The 15790-nt window shown below is 42.5% G+C and overlaps 1 protein-coding gene across 2 annotated transcripts in view; it reads right to left on the minus strand.

Annotated features, from left to right (window-relative positions):
* nsmfb (NMDA receptor synaptonuclear signaling and neuronal migration factor b) overlaps positions 1-15790 on the minus strand; it is a 49209-nt gene that overhangs the window by 9367 nt on the left and 24052 nt on the right. For both annotated transcript variants that reach the window (XM_031321176.2, XM_031321177.2), the window contains 8 exons: positions 10608-10660; positions 8765-8854; positions 8064-8191; positions 7879-7962; positions 4503-4536; positions 4136-4206; positions 3429-3508; positions 2659-2761 (listed from right to left, as the gene is read on the minus strand). In XM_031321176.2, coding sequence (XP_031177036.1) covers positions 2659-2761; positions 3429-3508; positions 4136-4206; positions 4503-4536; positions 7879-7962; positions 8064-8191; positions 8765-8854; positions 10608-10660 — 643 coding nt within the window. The remainder of the gene's footprint in view (positions 1-2658; positions 2762-3428; positions 3509-4135; positions 4207-4502; positions 4537-7878; positions 7963-8063; positions 8192-8764; positions 8855-10607; positions 10661-15790) is intronic.

Raw genomic sequence — 15790 nt, forward strand, 5'->3', positions numbered from 1 at the left:
CTCCTCCCTCTGGTTGCTCCTGTCTTTGGTTCTTTTATTTATTATTATTATTATTATTATTATTATTATTATTATTATTATTATTATTATTATTATTATTATTATTATTATTATTATTTAAGAAATTTATTTTGTTATCTTGCAAGAAAAACTTTCAACATTCAAGTAATTTTTCTTGAGAGAAACTTTGGGTATATTTTTGAAGATTTCAAGGCCCCTTCCCTTTAATATATCAACATTGAGTTTGAGTTCACAGGTACAAAATAGTTTTTTTCTTTTAAGGTGGTGTACTCTCCATACGATTATTTGCTATCACTTTCCCATTTTGGGAAATATGCTTTAATCATTTTCTTGCCAAGAGTGAGATGATATCACTCTACTGTCTGAATGCTAAATATTAAAGTACAGTATAGCCAACAGCTGGTTAGCTTAGCATAAAGACTGGAAACGGGGGAAACAGCTAGCATGGCTCTGTCAAAAGGTATCCATCAGAATTTGAAAATGGTTGTTTTTCCAGCCAGGGTCTGGTCAGCTGGAAATCTGTCTGAACAAATAAAACATGAGCTGGCAGAATGCTCTGATTCCCAAAACTCAAAAGAATCCATAATGTGGTTCCTGTGCCCATGGGTTATCCTCTTTAGCACAGCTGTAACGCAGCACCACATCACGACAGGATAAATGACCAATCCACTTTAAATTAGGTTGACACTGCAGACAGCTTTATTCTGTGGCAGATGTTAATTTTCTCTTCTTTCTTTTCAAATGTAAATGTATGTGTTGGCAGGGTAGGCAGGCTGATGGAGCTGTAGGGAGTGATGCAGCGTGGAGTGGAGTGAGCATCATCTGTAGCTAGCTCAAGCAGCCTATTAATAGTGGCTCTCCAGCCGAGCCTGCAGTAGTGCAAACAGGCAGAAGCTATCCCTGTCCAGTCCCTGTGGGACTTCTACACCACAACACAGGCTGTTGGAAATGTGCTACACGCAGCATTTAATACTGTCCATTCTCACATAGTGGCCTTTATTTAGCTGCAGAGGGTATCAGCTGTATTAAAACGAGGCTTATATTAGAGACATGCCTTTATTTTACTCTGTTTTCATAAGTAGTTCTATGGATTTATTATAAATATGAATTAGGGCTGAACGATTTGGGAAAATATCCTAATTGTGATTTGTTTAACCACTTTTGCGATTTAAATGTGATTATTTTTAAGCTCTTTATCTGCTGCATTATTTAACAAAGATGAACAATAAATCATTGTATAGTATGACCAGCACAATATTAGATATATTAAACATAAACTAGGCTTTCCTGTCTGACAGGCCTGTATGTTATTATAGTATTGCAATTAGGTGATGCATGGATTAATATGAATGACATATTATTCATAAACTACTTCAATCACAGCCACTGATTTGTTGATCGTCCAGACTTGTAAACATGTAATAATTACCATGACAACATAAAGCACTGACAAATAAGACTAGTGGAAACATTAATATGAAAGTCAGTACCAAATCACGTAAACTAAAGTGCAGATTAAACTCTGCCTGTGAACTTTACTGGACTTTATTGTATGTATATGTGCGCGATGACTATTGCCCTGCCAGTCATAGTGATCCTACGACGTGACCACGTCCGTTGTAGCAGAAAAAAAACTTGCAAAAATCTCATTTTAACATATAAGCCCTAATATTAATCTAATTATATATCACTATTATATATCACTAAAATACTAACATACCACATGTAACATCATTATCAGGCTCATCAGACCCTCAGATATCATCCTCTGGTGCTTTTTCTCTGTAAGTGTCTGACCGCCCTCACAGCTTCGCACTGCATTAAACACTTCATTTCAAGCACGAGGTGAACACAAACATACAGTATGCATCTAATGGCCTTTTACCCACAGTATCCCTGAAATATTAATACAGGACTATCCTGTAATTCACTTAAGATTTCAGAGGTTTTCGTGAAGTGGGCAGAAGAAGCTCTAGAAGTGTTTTCTCAGAACAAAGGTTGGAACAGCAGTAAGCCATCTTAAGAAGCAGTAGTACAGTGGTTCCTGCATCAATATTTCAGTGTGTGGGCATGTTCCTGTGCATATGCTGTATGTGTGTGTGTGTGTGTGTGTGTGTGTGTGTGTTTGTGTGTGTGGGTGCCTGCATATAGTGAGTGTGTATCAGTCTCTGTGGGGGCTGAAGGGTCGTGGCAGGAGGAGCTGTGTGTGTAAATGTGTGAGCGTGTAACTGCAGCAGGGCTGAGTGGGTGTAACTTCATTAAAGGGGTGTCAGGAGTTTTTTTGTTGTCTTTCCAAAGTGCTGCGTGAGTCCTCCCCTGCCTGTGCATGACAGCAGGATCAGAGCTGAAGATAATGCATACACTCGTCCCTATGATTTATAAAAAAAATCACTTCCTTGTACGAAAACTGCTCCCTCCTTTATAATTGCACCGTGCATATGCTAAAATGCTCTGTAGCCTCATTAGAGAGACAGAGTGTGTGTGTGTGTGTGTGTGTGTGTGTGTGTGTGTGTGTGTGTGTGCATATTAGAGATTATGAGTAAGCATGCTGCATGTAGACCTTTAATGTGAACGTGTGCCCTAACTAGTGGAGTCTTATTTGTTGTTGCTGCTTGTCATGACACCAAAGAGAAGTACCTTTTCTCCGTTAGCGCTGCCCAACACATAGCAGCCCATGATGTGGATGAGGTTGGGGTTGGGGTTGAGCTTACTCATCAACCTGCTGAGCCGCCGCCAGAACCTGCAGACGTTAACACAAGCAACAAGACATGGCTGAGAGGTTAGAGTCCAAACCGCATAATAGTCACAATTCTGAATACAATGATTATGGTTAGAGATTTCCATCACATGCTTTATACCAGCTGCACTCATTCAAATGTAAAAGGTAAACCTGAAAGGGTGAACAAAGGAACCATCTATCTTATTCGTTCTTTTAAACTGCAAAAGTTTTGGTTACACTTTACTTGAAGGTATCTACATAAGAGTGTCATGAACATGTCATAAACATTATAAACAAGTCATAAACGTTTATGACATAACTCTTCTTTTAGTAAGTGTCATTCGGTTTTTGTCATGACAAGTTATGGTTAGGCTTAGAGGTTAGGGTTAGAGTTAGGGTTAGGGTTCATGTGTCATGACAGTGTCATGTGTTCATGACACTGTCATGTAACTCTTATATAGATACCATCAAGTAAAGTGTTACCGAAGTTTCTACAAGAATGTATAAGTATCTATAAGTCGCTGCATGTCCAGAAAAAATTCTAAACACACACTACAGTATACTGAACATACTGATTAACATGACCTCCTCACTTCCTTTCAGTCACTATTTATGTATGAACATTTAAACAGGATAATGCCTGCTCTTTGCCCTGTATCATGATGATCGGTGATAGATGTCCACCTACTGGATCATGTCTTCTTCCTTCTCCACTTTTGCAAAGGTGGCCACTTTATTCTTCAGCAGGTACAGATGGCCTGGGCCTCCCTGGGGAAAGGGGTAGCTGTTACTCTCTCTCTATATATGTATGTATGTGTATATATATATATATATATCATCTAGGCAGCAGGAGATGTGTTCCATGTGTTTCATGTGGGTGAAAGCTGCTCCACCTCCACTCTCCCTGATTGACAGAGTTCTCTGATGGACAGAAAGCTTTACTCGTTGAGCTGCGTGTTTTACTGGCGAGAGCTTGGTAAAATAAAACGCTGCAGACAGATGGAGAGCTGTTGGACTAGTAAGTAATATTAGCTGGCTTACTATATTTTGTGTTATTGCAGTTGCTTGATGTTTTGGCTGTGTCATAACAACTGCACACGTACAGCTGTCCATATTTACCACAGCGGTGTAGAAGTGTAGGGGGGTATAAATCACAAAAAATAACAATGTGACACAGTGATGCTTTAAAGGCTCAAACTAAGGGATTTTTTATTTAAACTGCCAAAAGCAAATATTTGTCCCAAAATATAACATATGATATAACATATGATTCTTTGAGAGGCAAAAAAACATATTGATATCATTAGCAGCTGATATCAGTTTATCCTTCAATCCATTACTGTTAGCAAGCCAACACTAACGTCACAATATGTCCCTGTGTCTCCTGTCACTCACCTGGCAGAAAATTAGCATGTTCCAGATCTTACAGCCTTTCCTGTAGCCAATCAGCTTCTTCTCTATCTCCTCTGGGCCAGGGAAACACACACATACACACACACACACACACACACAGAGAGAGAGAGAGGTGTCACTTTTCCCACTCAGACGTAATGGTGAGAAACATTAATTGGCTGTCCCTAGACACACACACACACACACACACACAAAATACAAAGTACAAAGTACAAAACTATGAGTCATCTCTGCTCTCCAGCAAGCTGAAACTTATCCCACCCTCATCTTTTCCACATTTACACTGGGAGAGTAACTTTTCTACTTGAGAGCTTGAGAACGTTTGAAAACCCACACATGTCACACTCACCGAGGATGTCATCAAACGTGGCATGTTCATGGTCCTTTGAATGGAAGATTAAAGTTAGAAGATTAGCGTTGAACAGAACAGAAATGTAATGATTTTCTACACCGAACGTTACTCATCTACAGCCATCACTGTAATGGAGTCAAAGTTGGATATATCTATACGTATATATTCTAAGAGTTCTGATTTAACTCGTACTCACAATAACAATCCATTAGATTTTTGAAGAGCGTTTTCAACAACAGCAAAATACATTTAAATTCCTCAAACATCAACATTACATCTCAGCGGTTCCCAACCCCTGGGGGGGGTTACAACGTAAAAATCAGGTTCAACGGTGATTAATAGGATAGGAAAGCTGAGAAAAACCTCTATGCAACACAATTGTATATCTATTTCTTCAGACATTCCTCTAATCTGTTTTTCTTGTGGATTACTGGATGATTTGAGATTTCTAGGGGTCTGGAAACAATTCTAATGTAATGGGAAAGAAACCCTGAACTACCAAGTGTAAGTAAAGAAGTGAGACACAGCATTAGAGTCTAAAGCCAAGACAGTTTGTCTTGTGTTGGACCCCTTCACCAAGATGATGACTAATGGGGATCCTTTATAAACACCAAAGCCATGCTAGTGCATTGTGTGACAATGCTAACATGCTGATGTGTAACGTACAATGTTTACCATGTTCTTGATCTTATTTTAGTATATTTACATACTATAGTTTGCTAATTTATTCTAACAAAGTCCAGCTGAGGCTGATGGGAACGTCTGTAGTTCTGCAGGTGTCTGGTCTCAAACTAAATTATTAGACACATTGAAAACTGATGATGATGGCGCTAGAGTCAGAGGATCACCAAAGTCAATACAACTCATCCTGAGGTAAACGTGAATGTCTGTTCCAAATTCCATGGCAATCTATCCAATAGTTGTTGAAAATTATATTATAATTATGTCATTAGAATTAACTTTCCAGGAATCATGACTGCCTGAAGAAAATGTTGTGCCAATCCATCTAGTAAAGCAAGGCAGCTTTATTTGTATGGCCCATTTCTGCAACAAGGCAATTCAAAGTGCTCTACATAAACATCAAAGAGCAGTTAAAACATCCTTTATAAAGAATATAGAAAAAGCTAAATTAGAATAACACAAGTATGAAATAAAAGACAGGTATGATTTTGACATATCTCTATAGATAAGTAAAAACTTTGACCTGCTGGTGGTGCTACAGGAAATCACCCAAACAGCAACTAGGTCTGAAAATTGAAGCCAAAGCTGAAGCTCCTTAAAGCTGCATTCTCTCTAACTACCAGCAGGGGGAGACTCCTCTGGCTCCAAAAAGAAGTCTGTTTCTATAGAAGTCTATGATAAAATGAGGCTATTTCTCTCTTGATTTATTACCTCAGTAAACATTTTCATAATTAGTTAATGGTCTCAATCACTAGTTTAAGGGTTTCTTCTATACAGCATGATGTTCATTTAGTAGATGATGGTCCCATTTATTTTAAAATAGAGGATAAAGCAGGGGATGCTATAGGACCTGTCAGTCAGGACCGAGGCTTAGCAATGCTTATCCATTGAAACCATTGAGACACTGGTTAAGCTACGTCATCCTCCCCAGCTCCACCCTCTTGTCCATGTATGGTCTGTACTGGTTCCATAATACCAAAATAGTGACGACCAAAATGCAAACTCCTGGCTTCAGAATGGCAATCCACAAACCAATGGTCACTGATGCTACGTCCATTATTTTTTACAGTGTATAGGATCACCACAGTCAGAATTCTGGGACCTTGGGGACCATGAATGTCTGTACCAAATTTGATGGCAATCTATTTAATCGTTGCTAAGTGCTAAAAGTGATGGACCAATCAACTGACAGTCCACGGGACTAACATTGCCATCTTTAGCGTGGCTAGAAAGGTTGCGAACCACTGCTCTCTAATACATTTTTTTTTAAATTGTAATTTAGTTTAATGTTTTATTTTGTAGTGTCTGTTTCTCCTGTGTCATGTTTTCTTTTACTTCCTGGCTTGTGTGATTTCCTGCCTTTGTGATTGTCTGCTCTGCCCTGATGTGTCTCACCTGTTGATCACCCCTCATGTCACCTGTCCCTCGTTACTAACCTTGTAGTCTCGCTTTGCCAGACCCTCCTCCAAAGCGCGCTGGAGGAGGGTCTGGCTAGTCCACACAGCATTCTGGGATGGGAGAAAAACATGCTCTGGTGTATTGGCATTTCTCAAAACCAATCACAATCGTCTTGGGCGGTGCTAAGCACTGGTGAAAAGCCACGGTGAAAAGCCACGGTGCCTCTGCTAAATAGCCTCGGGAAGGAACTTGTTTTGGTGGAACATGTGTACGTTCAAAAGTAGTTTTAGTCGTGCAACAGAAAACTCAGATTGGACAGATAGTCTAGCTAGCTGTCTGGATTTACCCTGCAGAGATCTGAGGAGCAGTTATCCATAGTCCTCACAAATCCACCAGAGGTTAGAATGCCAACACAAAGGAAGAGGAAGGGGACAGGCATCCGGCCCAAATGAGTGAAATCCGGCGGATTTTCTGGCGGCAACGGAGCAATCCCGGAAGTGGAACGTCAAGGATATAGACTACTACCCTCATTACCTCATGTTTTTAGTCTCTGTGCTTTCTTTGTCTGATGTCAGATTGCCGTTACTCCCTGCATCATTCCCTGCGGCGCTTCCTGTGCAGTTTATTACTTGTGGGTTTTTGCTCTTCTCAGTTTTCAGGGTTTTCAGTGTATTGATTTTTTTTGGGATCTCTGTTGCCAGTTTTTTTACCTGCCTGCTTCAGAACACCTTTCGTTTGTAAGCTGTTTAAATTTATTAAACCTTTACAATCTTCCTGCTGCCTCCTCGTCTCCAATCTGGGACCAAGCCTGCTATTGCACATACCTGACATACTCTTTAATATAATGTGACAGCTGTTAGATGGATTACCATGAGATATTGTACATACATCCATGGCCCCAGATGATGAATCCCAATAATGTTGGTGATAACCTGAATTCATATAGCAGAACCAACAGATCAAAATATCCATTTGTCCAACACAGTGCATGATAGAATATCCCTTTAATGGATCCAATTTCCAACAGCCTCAGCTCTACTTCCTAGTAGAAGTTGACAAACTACAGTATAGGCTAATGAAAGTGTAATCAAGTGTGACAATATAGAGCTACGCCTGGCAGGCTGTAGGTGACAACCTTCTCTCTGCACCACATTGAGGCCTACCTCATGGTAAGGACGTAAGGCTAGCATGTTGTATCTTTGCAACCACTGAAGGACTTATTAAATGCATACAGCACAAATGCCTTAATCCTAAATATAGTGGTGGTGTTTAGCTGTTGATGGCTGTTACTCACATAAAGAATGGGGATGATGGAGGGGTCGTGCCTACGAATGATGTTAGGAACATATTCAGCCTTTGGGACCTTGGAGGATATCAGCTGTGGAAAACAGGTAGAAACCTGAATACCCCTGGCTGCATGACGGATATATTTTGTTGAACTTCAAAGTCAAATTGTAAGTTGATTGCCAAGATTCTCACCATGATTTTAGGTGGGATAAAGCCCTCTCCTTCACAGGCCACTCTCTCCATCTCCCTCTCCTCCTCCCAGTCGGCATCCTCGTCCAGCCCTTCATCTAGTGTCCCTGAGGAGGTCTGAAGCTCGCCACCTGGCACACACACACACACACACACACACACACACACACACACACACACACATATACACAAAAAGACACACACACACACACACACACACACACACACACACACACACACACACACATATACACAAAAACACACACAAACACACACACACACACACACACACACACACACACACACACACACACACACACACACACACACACACACGCACACATAGGAACAAAGGGTGAGATGAAAGGATAACATATAAACAGGATTAGAGAGGGGGTGCTCCATTTAAAAGTGTTGCACCTGTTATTTCATCTTTCCAACACAGAGGGGAGGAACTGACGGAGGGTTAAAATGAGACAGCAGACCAAAACAACAAAACAACACAATAACACTATCTTTATGCATCCAGCCAGACACAGACAGCAACAATGTGTGTTATAGGAAAATACATCTAAAGGCATGTGCTTATGTGTTTGTGTATCTGTATAAAAGCCTGCATGTGCACTAGAGTACCGTATTAAATATATTGTATTGTAAAGTATGATGTCGGTAGTGTGTAGGTGATTGAGAGAGCATTGACTCACTGTCTCTGGAGTCATGCAGTGAGTCAGGCTTGACAGGGGTCGGGTCACTCCACGAGCGGCTGAAACTCTTGGCCCGGCGGTCGGCAAAGGCTGATGGAGTTAGAGGGGAAAAAGTCACTCTCTCTCTCTTACACACACACACACACACACTCTCTCTCCAAATGGTTCATCAAGCCCAGAAACCAAAGGTTTCGCCTGTTCCGCATGCTTTGACCCAGTGAGTGTGAAGAACAGTCCCTGTTAGTTAACTGGCCTTGGTGCTTTATGTTTACAACTACGTGGTAATTCAATAATAGCTTTTTGATTTTCATTGAAAGATTATTGTGTTACAGTAAAATGACAATTTTAACACTGCTGGGTGTGTCAGTGCATCGTGACATCACTGCATCGTGACATCACTGCTGGGTGTGTCAGTGCATCATGACATCACTGCATTGTGACATCACTGCTGGGTGTCAGTGCATTGTGACATCACTGCTGGGTGTGTCAGTGCATCATGACATCACTGCTGGGTGTGTCAGTGCATCGTGACATCACTGCTGGGTGTCAGTGCATTGTGACATCACTGCTGGGTGTGTCAGTGCATCGTGACATCACTGCATCGTGACATCACTGCTGGGTGTGTCAGTGCATCATGACATCACTGCTGGGTGTGTCAGTGCATCGTGACATCACTGCTGGGTGTCAGTGCATTGTGACATCACTGCTGGGTGTCAGTGCATTGTGACATCACTGCTGGGTGTCAGTGCATTGTGACATCACTGCTGGGTGTGTCAGTGCATCATGACATCACTGCTGGGTGTGTCAGTGCATCATGACATCACTGCTGGGTGTGTCAGTGCATCGTGACATCACTGCTGGGTGTGTCAGTGCATCATGACATCACAACATCTTGTCTGAGCAACAGTCCAAATATATTTGATTAACTGTCACATATAACAAAGAAAAGCACATTCTTACAATTACCAATGTGGAACCAGCAGCTGTTTGCCATTTATGCATTAAAAATTACTTGAGTGACTAATCAATTAGAAAATTAAAAAAAAACTTTTTTGACGGAATCGACAGAAAATTAATTTTGCATTTATTAATTATGGTATGATATACATATATCAATATATCAAGATCATTAATGTCACCAAGCCCCATTCAAGGGCTAGACTTAATTAATGTTCCCTTAGAAGATAACTAGTTATAGAGTTGAAGGAAATGAACACATTTCCTTGCTGAATCATTTTCATTTTAAGCTTCCTAACTCCCTCCCTCACCCAGTCATTTGGTTGTTAACATATTCTGCCCGTTACCCAAATAAGACAAAATCTTTGTTTTGCATAGAAAGGGACTGTCAGACAGATTTGTGAAGTTTCAAAAATGGATGATGAAATATAATAACAAGGATTCTCCATAAGTTTGATTTAAATCAAAGGTGTCAGAGATACAGCAAACAAACCAATGTATAAAGTGCTTAGTTTTCCGGCACTCAATTTATCACTGTTATATACAATTGGCCTTCAAAGTTTTCAGTGCACAATTATAATATGATAAAAAAGGACACCATTTTTTCCTGAAGCGAATGTGAGTCCCAGTAACAGACACACAGCAGTTCAGTAGGCTGACAGTAGACAGAAGGTTTTGATGGCATGTCAGATTCATAAACACACTCTAACACCATATTCCTATAACCATGCACAGTACTGTTGCTCCATGCATAAAGCACAAACACATTCTGATGAACATCAATTCCCATGTTATGTTACAGACTGTGGAGCATGAATGCATGACAATGTACTGACATCAGCATGCTTACATACTGTACATGCTGCAGATCCTGTGAAAGACTTACTCTGGACCTTCATCCTGCGGCTGCCCACAATCCTAAGGTGTGTGCGGAAATTTCTACCATTTTAGGGAAGAGAAGGAGACAGAGACATTAAAAAAAGGAACAGAGCCAGAGAATGACAGAATGTGTCCAACCTACAGACACAGATGGGTAGATAAGTAAAAAGTCAAGCCAGAGCTGTGACAAGAAGATCGGTACCTAAATCAGATCTGAGCCTCCAGTAGGTATCTGTCTTGTGCACATGCTAATGTGTTAGCATACATTATGCTAAAGAGTACCTCAAAGTCTCAGTTTGTGCCACTTATATATTGTAATGCCAAAAATTACCTTTAAACATGATTTGAATTATATTCTTCTACATTTTGTGTTTGACCTAGAAGATTCCTATGTGGAACAGCTGAAATCGTAAACCTTGGAGACACTTGAAGCTATTTTATCTTTTAGCCTTCTGTTTTAGTGTTAGCAGATAAGGTTTAAAGTGGTAACCATAAACAAAGTCTGGGAACGTAATGTGTATGCTGAACAGATAAGGTACATTCATTTATCCCTGGATTATTTTGTTTCACTTTCCTATTTTCCAAAACCTACACCTACCTGCTACAAACAAGAAAAGTTTCCACCACAATATTTAAAAGCATACATTTATTCTGCAATACCTAATCATCTGGCTGAAAAAATATTTAATCTGCTGCACAATTAAATGTGTAACCTTTTTCAAAGTTGCAACTCTATTTCCTAAAACAATGTTGTTAAAAAAATGTCTTACTGTCAATGTCTACATACTGTGTGCTAACATGTTAGCATTCAAAGAGGACACAGCTATATATACATGGGGCCAGTGTAGTACTTTACATTAGGAGTGTTTGAAGTTACTCAGACATGTCATATCAAACTTTTTGAAAAAGCCCTGCAAAAGAAGAATTCTGTCTTTGACTCATTTAAAGAACTATTGATGAGAGGTTGCATCATTACTGGGACTCTCAGACTGAATTCTTGTCTTTAGTTGAGTCTCTTCCTTCTCCATCTTTACATTCTCTTGTTGCTCATTTGCTGCCTGCCTGGCATTACTTTCACACAGGGGAATGGCCCTTAGTACAAACAACGCCTGGGTTTTAGTAGGCATTGCATGATTCATTCGTACCACTGGAGAAAAAGAGTGGGACAGAGAGAGATTAAGAAAAGAGAATCAGGAGACAGCCCTAAGTGGAACAATGTGTGGTCTAAAACACAGCTTTTTATTATTCATCAGCCTGTCTGACTCTGATGGTTCAGTGTAGTGCAAGAGGGCTTCACACTCACTTTTATTTTGGTGACTTATCCCTGAATAGCTATCTGCCACTTCTCATACATCTCCATACATATACTGCATGTCTTTTTATTGATAGTTTTGTACTTGCACCATCATTTATAATGTGTATGTGCACTCTTTCCTTTGTACTGCAACTGCTGCACAACAAAAAATAAAGTTCTATCTTATGTTAACTTTTCCACGTTAAGTGGAACTATAGTATGAATCCGAGAGCCTGAAAGTACCCTCTGCATCAGCTGGAGTATTGCAAATGACGATGCTACAATGGAGACTTGATTAAAGGACACTTTACTCATAATTGGCAGCACTAATCAGCCTGTGGGAACAGCTGGAAGGACCTTCAGCCCAGTGATGTCATCAGGGGTCATCGCAGCTTGGACTTAAGAGTCTACAAATTTGTAATGAAAAGTCTGTGATACAAACTGGGGGCATGGAGTTTACCAGACAGGGAGGTTCTATCTATCCCTGAATGTCCAAAGTGAGAGCTGTGTCTGGGTTCTTGGCAGTAAGTCAGACTCATTCCAGGTGGGGTTGGCCTCCGTCAGGGCTCCCGTTGTCACCAATCCTGTTTGTGATATTCATGGACAGGATATTGAGGCTTAGTGGTAATTCAGTGGGCTGGGGATCTCATCACTGCTTTTTGCAGATGATGTAGTCCTGATGGCATCGTTGGTCCATGACCTTCAGCACTCACTGGATCAGTTCACAGCAGAGTGTGAAGCGGCTGGGATGAGGATCAGCACCTCTAAATCTGAGACCTGCATCAACAGGAAACCGATGGAGTGCCTACTCTGAGTAGGGAACGAGTTCTTACCCCAAGTGAAGGAATTCAAGTACGTTGGAGTCTTGTTCGCAAGTGAGGAGACGATGGAGCGGGAGATTGGCTGGAGAATCGGAGCAGCGGGGGCGGTATTACACTCACTTTATCGCACTGTTGTGACTAAAAGAGAGCTGAGCCAGAAGGCAAAGCTCTCAATCTACCGTTCAATGTTTGTTCCTACCCTCACCTATGGTCATGAAGGCTGGTAATGGGTTTCCTCTGGAGGGTGGCTGGCGTCTCCCTTAGAGATAGGGTGAGAAGCTCAGTCATCTGTGAGGAGCTCGGAGTAGAGCTGTCAAAACCGTACATTGATGATAGCTGGCTACATGAACCGACTTGAGTCATGACCTGTCAACTGCAACATGAATAGTTACACTACATGCTAACTAGTCACAAGTGGCTAGCTGTCTCTGGCTATCTTCAAGAGATTCTAACAATCACATATACAAGATAAAGCGACTGAAACAAGACTGCACACAGATCTGCACTCTGTATTTGTTGATGAGCATAATCCCAGGTCATGAGAGGTGAAGCCACGGGGGTCCGTCTATCCCTGTCAGACTGCCACGTAGTCACGTAGCTAACTGTCAGCAAATATCACGAGTCACACACCAAGAACTGTTCTTAAACTGATATTAAACTATTAAACTGAATGTTGCTGCTATTTTAGTTGAAACATCTGGTACAGCCCGGTCTCATGGCAGTTTGTGTAAATGTGACGTTATTTTAATCTATTGATACGTGTTCATGGAGACGTTTTTGTCGGTTTTTACGTGGTGGCCAGCACGAAAATGTGAAGTAATGTATTTCAATGGGAAGCATATTTCGTTGCCACAGCACGAAAATGGTAGGGAGTAGTATAAAGAGCCGCGTAGGGAGGTTGGTCGGGGGGGTGGATGGGTCAAACAACACAGGACTTTCACCCAGGGGAGCGGGGATCGCGTCCCGCGTGTGGCTCTTTGTTTCCCAGGGATAGTGGCGCTTTGTTTCCCGGGGATGGCGTCCCTGCGTGTGGCGTTTTGTCCCGCGTGTTACTGTGGCGCGTCTCCCGGCGTGTAAGGCGCCCTTTCCCCGTAAGGTTTTTCCTAAACCCAACCTCCGCCACCCCGTTATTGTGGCGCGTCCCCCGCGGCCATGTCCCGGCGTGTAAGGCACCTTTTTCCCGTAAGGTTTTTCCTAAACCCAACCTCCGCCACCCCGTTATTGTGGCGCGTCCCCCGCGGCCATGTCCCGGCATGTAAGGCGCCCTTTCCCCGTAAGGTTTGTCCTAAACCCAACCTCCGCCATCCCGTTACTGTGGCGCGTCCCCAGCGGGCCGCCTCACGGGCGCCTCCCGGCTTATGGAGCGTCCCTTTCGGCCGCCTCGTCTGGCGCCTCCCCAGTGGGCCGCCTCGTGGGTGTCTCCCGGCTTATGGAGCGTCCTTTTCGGCCACCTCCCGGCGTCCTTTCCCCGAGAAAATAACGTGACCGTAAGGTTTGTCCTAAACCCAACCTCCGCCATCCCGTTCACCCAGGGGAGCGGGGATCGCGTCCCGCGTGTGGCTCTTTGTTTCCCAGGGATAGTGGCGCTTTGTTTCCCGGGGATGGCGTCCCTGCGTGTGGCGTTTTGTCCCGCGTGTTACTGTGGCGCGTCTCCCGGCGTGTAAGGCGCCCTTTCCCCGTAAGGTTTTTCCTAAACCCAACCTCCGCCACCCCGTTATTGTGGCGCGTCCCCCGCGGCCATGTCCCGGCGTGTAAGGCACCTTTTTCCCGTAAGGTTTTTCCTAAACCCAACCTCCGCCACCCCGTTATTGTGGCGCGTCCCCCGCGGCCATGTCCCGGCATGTAAGGCGCCCTTTCCCCGTAAGGTTTGTCCTAAACCCAACCTCCGCCATCCCGTTACTGTGGCGCGTCCCCAGCGGGCCGCCTCACGGGCGCCTCCCGGCTTATGGAGCGTCCCTTTCGGCCGCCTCGTCTGGCGCCTCCCCAGTGGGCCGCCTCGTGGGTGTCTCCCGGCTTATGGAGCGTCCTTTTCGGCCACCTCCCGGCGTCCTTTCCCCGAGAAAATAACGTGACATTTACACGTAAAAAACGAGAAAAACGTCTCCGTAAACACGTATCAATAGATTAAGAATAACGTGACATTTACACGAACTGCCGTGAGACTGTGTTGTCTGGTACTGACAGCACACAGCTGTGTGGGATAACCTGTATCTTTCAATTATTCAAACGGTGATAGTGTTGAAAGTGGAGGATTTTTTTGGTTTTTGTTTTGCAACAACCTAAATAGTACACCATTTAAATGATCTTTTAGTCTTGCTTCATTATGCTGGGAATTTTGCTACCTTCAATGGATTACCGGTAGTTAATGTACAGACATTTTTCTATTTTTTATGAAGATGATATTGGACCCAAGTAAACCTGAGCTGTTGAGTTTAAAGGATAATGGAGCTCTGTGGTGATGTAAAACACAGCTGTGTTAAAAAGTGATGAGGTCCCTGACAACTGACATGGCTGGTCCACGACCCCACAGCTCATTATTTTTAATATGACCCACCTGTAGTGAGTTATAGCTAGCTTTTCCCACAGTCACTGTTGTTTGTGCCATTACATAACACCGAAGAGCATCACCGTCAAACTAAAGGCCTTTGTCTCAATAATAGAAACCTAATATCAACCTGATATATTAGTGTAACACAAACCGAACAGCAGCAAGGTTCATCTGTGTTACAGTGAAATGCAAAGCACACACACTCCCACCTGCATTTATTTTTTCTAATCTCAAGCTATTTTATATCCAGAGTGCAGTTTGAGGCATGCCAGGGTTGAAGCAGAGCCTAAAATAGAGGGATGACTCAGAGGAGAGGGGATCCATGAGTCAGCTAGTGTTGTATTTTCATACTGAGTGACAACAGCCAACACCTGCGCATCAACACTACCCAGTCAAATTCATGTCAGTGTCTGCGCATGAATACTTGTGTGTGTGTGCAACTATCTCACCAAACCCTTTCATTGTAGCTAGGACCTTTCAAATGCTTTGGAAAAAAATTGATTGCTTATTGAAACATGCATAATTTG

Source organism: Sander lucioperca, chromosome 2 (assembly GCF_008315115.2).
Source record: "Sander lucioperca isolate FBNREF2018 chromosome 2, SLUC_FBN_1.2, whole genome shotgun sequence".
Classification (NCBI taxonomy): Eukaryota; Metazoa; Chordata; class Actinopteri; order Perciformes; family Percidae; genus Sander; species Sander lucioperca.